General features: G+C 37.5%; 1 protein-coding gene across 1 annotated transcript; it reads right to left on the minus strand.

Moving 5' to 3' along the window:
* Positions 1-763: 763 nt before the first annotated feature.
* LOC104119995 (UNC93-like protein 1) lies at positions 764-2,919 on the minus strand. The gene is made up of 2 exons (XM_009631639.4): positions 1,315-2,919; positions 764-1,210 (listed from the first exon to the last, which is right to left on the minus strand). The coding sequence occupies exons 1-2, from the start codon at positions 2,487-2,489 to the stop codon at positions 955-957; spliced, it is 1,431 nt and encodes a 476-aa protein (XP_009629934.1). The 5' UTR covers positions 2,490-2,919; the 3' UTR covers positions 764-954.
* Positions 2,920-8,467: the final 5,548 nt, after the last annotated feature.

Raw genomic sequence — 8,467 nt, forward strand, 5'->3', positions numbered from 1 at the left:
ATGGGACTAAGTTGGTCCTAGTTACTTTCGGGTAGAGTGGAAGAAGGGGGAATTCTCGAACCGGAAAAGGATACTGGAGAGCCGTTCGTTTGAAAAATTATAATCTGTTTATTTATCCTGAGGTGTTTAGATTTTTCAAAACCCCATGGGCATCAGGGCATTAGGGGCGGAGCTCGGTGGGCGCCGATAATTACAATGTATACATATGGTCTATTTGTTTTTTCATGTATATATATTAGGTATTGAATCCTCTTAGCTTCTTTGCGTATTTATTTTTTTTATTTTTTGAATTCCTTGGTTGAAAATTCTGTTTTCGCCACTAGCGAACATGTAGAAGAAAAATGATATCTCACTCCTAAAGCCAATTAATCAAATTACCGTATCACTTATCACTGTGCTTGAATCAGATCACCGGAGACACCTGCCTTTTGTCCATGAATTATAAAGCATTTTATCTTTGAACTGATTCACAACAACCCATTTAACAGTCGCATTGGATTTATCATCAACATCCAAGGAATTCATATAAAATGGCATAAGCCAGCAGAACGTTAAATTTTCCAATGTGTATCGGCTACTGCAATGTAAATTTATAGTATATAATATTTGAAAGTTAATTTCTTAAGATAACCGCCCAAGGTATTAAACTCCAGCGAAAGGAAATTGAGCAAACTGTTGAAATGTTATACCATTTGAAATGTTATACATTTATCATTTCCTTGTGCGAAATAAAAGAGCAAGTACAAGAATAAGCAAGCGCATAAAATCAAAATTGCTGTAGCTGTAAGAATATTAAAAAAATGATTACTGGAAACTGAAGAGAATTAAACACACATTAGCGAAGAAACTTTACGCAGAGACTGGACTAAATTATACTGTGGTTGATTATCCACACTTTACAGTTTTGTCTCATCAATAGATCGGGCAAAGAAAGCTAAAGATAGCTGGTAGGAACTATTCCTTATCAGGCTTATCCACTGTAGTACTAATGTCACGGTTTGAAGAAATGGCAACCTCCTTAGTTGCTCCCTCTTCCTCTTTGTTGCCATCCTTCACAGCTAATAGTATAAGAGCTATCAGTAAAGGAAAACTAAATGTCGTTAGTGCCCAATTCGCGATAAGCTGGTTCAGGAATGTCACGTTACGTGAATCAACTTGCCAAGCAACGGCTCCCCCTGCACTTTGTATTCCTTTATAGAAGCCAGTATACCTGTGAATACAGATAACCAATCCAGTTTTAACCAACACATTGTGTTCCTTGTAACTTGTAAGCATTGACTAATGAATTTGTAGTATAAGTACATGAAAATTTACCTGCTGAGAATCTCAGAATCATCTGCCAATGCTCCTATGACCCAATAAACCATGCTCTGAAACATGGCATCAAGTAATCCATAACTAAAATACAAGACGAATGGACCTGCAAATTTAGAACCATCCTTGAAATCCAGTAATACTATGTGATCAGGTACATCTTCGCGGGAATATTTAAGCTGTTTCGCGAGTCCTCCACCCCAAATTGCTGTTGAAAGCAGGCCAACAATAATAATACCAACCAATCCCCTAGCTCTCCTACTCTTAAAGCTGTAGTCCATTATAGACCCGATGAACACTGAGCCGATCATCTGTGCACCCCAATAGAACACATTGTTCAAACCCCTAGTCCTCAAATTGAACAATACCCCATTAACATTATTGAACTGATAAGTATAGAAAAAGTTACTAGCAACCGAAGCTGGAACCATCAACAACATTTTCCAGTTCCCAAACAGTTTGAGTATTTGCACCAATTCAACAGACACACTCGAGTACTTTATATTAGTACACCTCGAACCATCGTTCCTAATAACCTTACTAGGATGCAAAATTGCTAAAGAAAGAAAGGTTCCAATTGCCATGAAAATCATGAATCCAATATAAGTACCATCATTTACAGAGGCCGCGGTAGTCCTATTATAATTCGATACAAAAGGAATAAGTCCGCCAATAACACCACCCATGTTAAAAATACTCCAGAACATAGAGATATAAGTACCTTTCCTATCATGTGGCGGGTACGACGTCATAATAGCTCCCTGAGCTGCCCACAATAGGCCCGCGCCAATACCAAGAAGACCGCCAGCAACTACGACGAAAGCCTGATGTTTATGGTGATTGTAGTAGAGAAATGATCCAGCGTATAATATATAAGTCGAACACCCAACAAATAGTGTTTTTTGAGGACCTAAGATGTTGTAAATGCCACCACCCAATATTCCAAAAATGGCAAAAGTTGTGTACAGAGCAGTGTTAGCGTTGTTAGCTGCGGTGTGGTCTACTTGACCACCACCACCCATTCCAGAGAGTGCATTAAACATCCCTGGACAACAAAAACATACCAATCCAATTAAACCAACTTGAACCAGTGGTGAATTATACCTGAAAATTGAATTATTTGGAGGTGAATTAGGTAGCCCTTTTCCAGTTTCTTCATCTCCGTAAGAACCCATAACGCTACGGTCTCGGATTACACGGATCAAAGATAAGAAAAAATGGGGAGTATCGAATCTGGGAATTTATAGGTGCAATAGAACTGTGGTGGAATTAAAAAGGGAACTTTGAAAGCAAGGATTGGATGAATATGAATTAAAGACTGGTTGTTTTGTTGACAATAAGTTTAAGATTCTCTTTTTATAGGAGTGTCGTACTAATTATTGCAGGTGTTTTTAAAACTTAAATTCATAACTGGGCCTCGGGAAAATTGCATCGCTGACATTTGGATAAAATTGGTAAAATCGGTGCTTCATTGGCTACATAGGTAATTACGAGTAGTTTAACGTTTTATTACAAATGGTCTCCAATGATTACGCATAGTTTGATTCCTATGTTTTACGATGACCTTAAGCTTAACCCAGAGATTGAATATTCATTTTAGCTTTTGTGGACGAGTACCACGTTTGTCGCTGAATATAACGTTACGATACGTCACTTTCATTCGTAGTTTATCCTCCCGATTTGTAGGTAAAGTGCAGATTCTGCCGATATTTATCTTGTTAATTTAATGTTGGAAGCAGAAGCATGAAGTAACAGGCAACAATTCAAAAAATTTTGCTGGCAAAAAGAAGATTAGATAGCAATGTTTTGAAATGGTCAAATGTTTTCTTTTTTTAAGGTTCTTTAAGGCAGGCCTGCCTGCAAGGCGGACCTAGCACATCAATACGAGTTCGATTCGGTTGACCCGTTAGTTTTGATTTAAATTCTATATTTATTTTCAAAATTTATTAAATAATTATAATTCAGTGACTTAAAATATTTAAAATTCTCAACTATAAATTTCAAATCATGCCCACCTCTACCCTGCCTATATTCACTCTGCTCGTGGATTGGGTACAAACTATTCTTTTTAAAGGAAACAAAAGAAAGAGTTTTTATAATATAATAATATTGTACGTTATTTGATTCCTCAGACTATTCATTGTCCGCCAAAAAAGAAAGAAAACGAATAAGAAAAAGAAAGTGGGGACAAGTGATCATGAAATTCCTTGAAGCAGAATATTGAATGCTATGTGGATAATAAGGTTATAAAACGAGTGGAAGAGAATGAGCACATTTTTATGTTCGCTACCTTGTTAAGATTAAAAGGAATCTTAAAAGTTCCTCATAATTACAATTTTCAGCTTCTTTAATCAAATTGTTTTTAAAAATTATTACACAGGGGAAGAGTATAAGATCCGAATTTTGTACTTATACGGTAAAATATTAGGGAGTTTACAAAGTGAATTACTCCTCTCTAATTCATGACTTAAATTTTACCGGTTTAAATTTTAGATTCTTAACACTAAACTCATAAAGTTATGAGTTCATATATATTGTTTATTTCAATTTTAATGAATTTTTACGCATAAATCTTACTGAATTCAAATAAACATGAAACTTTTACATTGAATCCGCCCCTGCTCTTTATCGATAATTAATATTCACATTCTTTTCGAACTCCTTTGAGTGAGTCTCAATTAGGATCTGAGAGTTAGGATCGAAAAACTCTGAGACTTGAGAGCTAGGATCAACTTATATTTTCCCTCCTTTGAATATTAGGAATCACTTTTTCTTTCCTTCTCCTTTTATAATTGTGATATTTTGGTAAATTTGCTTAGTATATTGTTACTTAATGCTTGATATTTAATTAATGCTTTGATATTTCATTTTTGGAGTTAAGACCTACTAATTATTACCCTTTTTTGTGTACTGTGAATTAAGTCCACTCTTTTTCTTTTTTCTATTTGTGCCAGCTTTCGTGAAGTTTTGGTGACTATGTTATTGTTAATGCTTTGAATGTTTTGAACAGTTATCCATTTGCATGCTTGATAAAGTTGTTGTCTATATTGTTACTTAATCCTTGCAGTTATTAATTAACTCAAATATAGACTAAATAAAATTAATAAAAATAACTTAATAAAGCCCCATACTTACTTTTTCCTCATTTCACACATTTCTATGCTATTCCATAATTTTTATCTTAAAATTTGTAGTGTTTAAAGTAGTGTGTGTGAAAATTCTATAGAAATGTCAAGTAAATGGCGCAAAACAAATTTTAAAAAATACAAGAGATCCACGACGGCAACTTGATTCCAACAGCAATGTACAATAGTACTAATGAATATTGTCTTGACTCGTAGGCGAATTTTTGAGCTACAAAAGTTGTTCCCATTATTTCTTATTGAATCGAGAGTATATTGGAAACAGTCACTCAAAATAAGGATAAGACGTATATAATATCATCTGTCGATCATACATGTAGATTATATTGGGTTGTTGTTGTAAAAGTCGTTCACAATATTCTACGGGAGAAATTGAGGAAAATGACGGGACGGCTAACAAGGACGGTAGGCCTATTTTTACCTTAAAACTCGGAACTATGCATTTAATTTCCAGTAAGACTGTGAAACGTTGTCTTCATATTGCCCCGCTGGTTAATTTGCTACACAAGGGAAGAGTTCAGAGTTGTGTCGTTTTATTGACAAGGTGACATTAGGGCAGAGATCATCCAAGGCGGGTTTTTAACATTTTGCCAGTGGCTGTATTAGGCCGAAACTGAAAAGCTAGCCGGCTGGTAGGGCAGGCCGGCCGCTAAGAATCTATGGTGCATTCCCTTGGCCTCGATGATGCAAAAGATTTTCTGAAAGGAAAAAAGAGTGATTAGTGTGATTAACAACTAAACATGACCTAGCATCTCTTACTTCACCCTTTTAATTTTGATATCGTTTACTCTTAAAATGGATAACAATTGAATTTATACGCGGTTTTAAGGATATGTGGATTGATTCGACACAAGTGATCAAGAATATTAGATAAATAAATTAAAGATACGGTGAATAATCAGACCAATCGTAACGTTATGGCGTAGCTTGAACTTGGACTGGGCAATAATTTCTGCCCTCGATTGGGTCCTAGGCTCGAAACCATTCAAGAACAAAGAACAAAAGTAAAGTAAAGACTTTGCAGTAGCTAGAAGCAGAGAAATCAATTTTTATTGTCTTGGTATGCATGTGTACCATGTATTTATTGAATAAAAAATCTTTCTTTTTATATAGTAGGGGAGTTTTACCCCTAGTATAATTCTAAAAAGGGTAAAAACCATCCTTGTACGTCATTTACTGATATGCTACCGACATCAGGCGAGATCCGCGTCGTGATATCCGGTTGGGTGCGGATATCACGACCCACTGTTAGTCGGGTGCAACCGTTTGTAGTGCTTTCCGAGGTCTCAGAGCTCGTTCCGGGTTCGGGGGTGTTGCACTATCAGGCTTGGCGATGAGTACCTCGTTTCAGCCTTAATTCAAATAGTTCTCAAATTCGGTCTCTATCTCATACATTCATACTTCTTAACTCGTTTGTCTCACCGAGTACTCGGGGTGTGTGCTGACCCCGAGTTTGCCCGTATATAGATATAACATATGGGTGTTAAGGGTTCGGGTTGGGCCGGGCGGGACTATAGGAAAAGGGAACCAGCCGGTTTCGGTACTTGTCCGGTTACCGATTACAATTTACCGGGTTTATAGGTTCCGGACTTAGCCGGTGCTAAACTGAACCGGAACGGTTCCTGGTCTAACAGGCCGGGTCTGGCCGATTTTATTCTTTTTTTTTTGTATAACAATCGTAATTTATATTAAAATAAAGTAAAAATATAAAACACTAAAAACTACATATAAAAAGAATGTTTGAATAAATTTCAAAGGTTTTGAAAGCCTTACATTTGAAACTTTGAATAAGAAGTTAACAACCTCAAAGGCTTTAAAAACCTTATATTTGAAAAATTCATTACGAATTTAAGATAATACAGTGAACTTGAAAAAAAATATACTAACTTATAATTTGCAAGTTCTTTTTTTAATTTAAACTTACAAATTAAAGTTTACATTTTACAACAACTAAGTTAAAGAAAAAAGAGTAAATTCAAATTTGAATTATTAAATATAATCTTCAAACTTCAAAAGTTTTGCATTGCCATAGTAATTTATTCATAATCAATACGAACTTCTTGTCCATGGAGTGTTGAAATTTAAATTTTAAAATTTGAAAATTAGAATTAAGTGGCTACGTAAAATTATTTAATAAGACCGATATGTAAGGATCAAATTTCAAAGGCTTTCATTTCATATTTTCATTGCATAATAATACTTCAAATTGACTTGTCTACTAAACTAACACATTAAGCTTAAATACGTCTAATAAATTTAAAATAACATAAATTGTCTCAAACCAACTTAAATACAAATTTCTGGAGGACGCTCAAGATAACCCTTTATATGCCTCCTTAAACCAGTTGTGCCCTCCCACTTTCGACGAACATTAAGGACTCTACCACAGTTCTTGCACTTTACTTTGCGAACTTCTTCATTTTCTTCTACCACCTCAAAGAGTTCCCAAATATGTGAGCGCACTTTAGAAGCACGGGGCATGATTTAACTTGAATTGAAAATTTAGGTTTGAGGATTGAGAGATGAGTAAAGAAATAAAGAAAAGGGGGAGGGGGGGTTCTATTTATAGTTTTACAACGGGCTATATTAATAAATAATAAAGTATTATTTTTGAAAAAAAATGCCCAAAAAGGGCTATTCTTGTAAATTAGTCGTTGGACAACGGTCAAAATGGCAGCTGACCATTGCCAATTGTAACGACCTGACCGGTCATTTTGAGCTTTAGCATTTAATTCAGTGGTTGGAGACTTAGAGTAGCTTTATATTATGTATTATACAGCTATTATACTCCCCACAGACGCAGAGAGGGTAAGGAGGTTCATTGCAGGTCTGCACCCTGAGATTCAGGTACCTATGGCCCGTGAGGCAGAGATGGGGACTTCCTTTCTTCAGGTTGTGGATATAGCTCGGAGGATTAAGCGTATTCGCAACCGCAACAGAGAGTTTGCGCCGAGGGATAAACGGCCCCAGCAGTTTGGGGGATTCAGTGGCACCCCACCTGGGGGCAGAGGTCAGTTCATGACGGGTCAGCCCAGCAGGCCCATGCAGTCAGCACTACTGCCTGCTCGGAGTGCTCTAGCACGACCCTATTTCATTGTCATTCCAGAGAGTACTTACTGCTCGCCAGCTATTCAAGGTTCCTCTAGTGGGTATTTAGGCCATCAGAGTCACACTTCAGGTCAGCAGTCCACCATTCCGAGGGGTTGTTTCAAGTGCAGGGATATTGACCACGTGAAGAGGTTTTGTCCCAGACATCCGGGCAGGGCCGAGCAGCAGGACTATCGGCCTATTATTACCGCACCAACTACCACACCGCCCGCCCTGCAGCCAGGGGTCATCCTAGAAGTAGAGGCCAGTCAGGTGGTGCTCTGGCTATATCTACGCTATCCCTGCCAGGCCAGAGGCAATCGCCTCTGATGCAGTGATCACATGTACTAATTCTGTTTGCCGAAGGGATGCCTTAGTATTATTTGATCCGGGATCTACTTACTCCTATGTTTCTTCTCTATTTTCTCCTTATTTGGATGTGTCTCGCAAGTTCTTGGGCCATGCTAGTGGGTGATTCTGTTGTTGTGGATTTGGTCTACCGGTCCTGTGTGGTGACTTTCTATTGATATGAGACCCGACCTGATCTTCTGTTGCTCGATATGGTTGATTTTAAGGTTATCTTTGGCATGGACTGGATGTCCCCGTACCATGCCATTCTTGATTGCTATGCCAAGACTATTACCTTGGCGATGCCTGAGTTACCCAGATTAAAGTGGAGGGGTTCATCTGTCGGTACTTCCAGCCGGGTTATTTCTTTCTTAAAGCCTCGATATATGGTCGAGAAGGGTTATTTGGACTACTTAGCTTTGTTCCGAATACTACTGCAGAGACTCCCATATTTGATTCATTGCCGGTGGTGCGAGAGTTTTCCGATGTTTTTCCTGCTGATCTACCTGGTATGCCGCCAGATCAGGATATCAATTTCGGTATTGATTTGGTGCCGGGCACCCAGCCTATTTCTA

This window comes from Nicotiana tomentosiformis, chromosome 3 (assembly GCF_000390325.3).
Source record: "Nicotiana tomentosiformis chromosome 3, ASM39032v3, whole genome shotgun sequence".
NCBI lineage: Eukaryota > Viridiplantae > Streptophyta > Magnoliopsida > Solanales > Solanaceae > Nicotiana > Nicotiana tomentosiformis.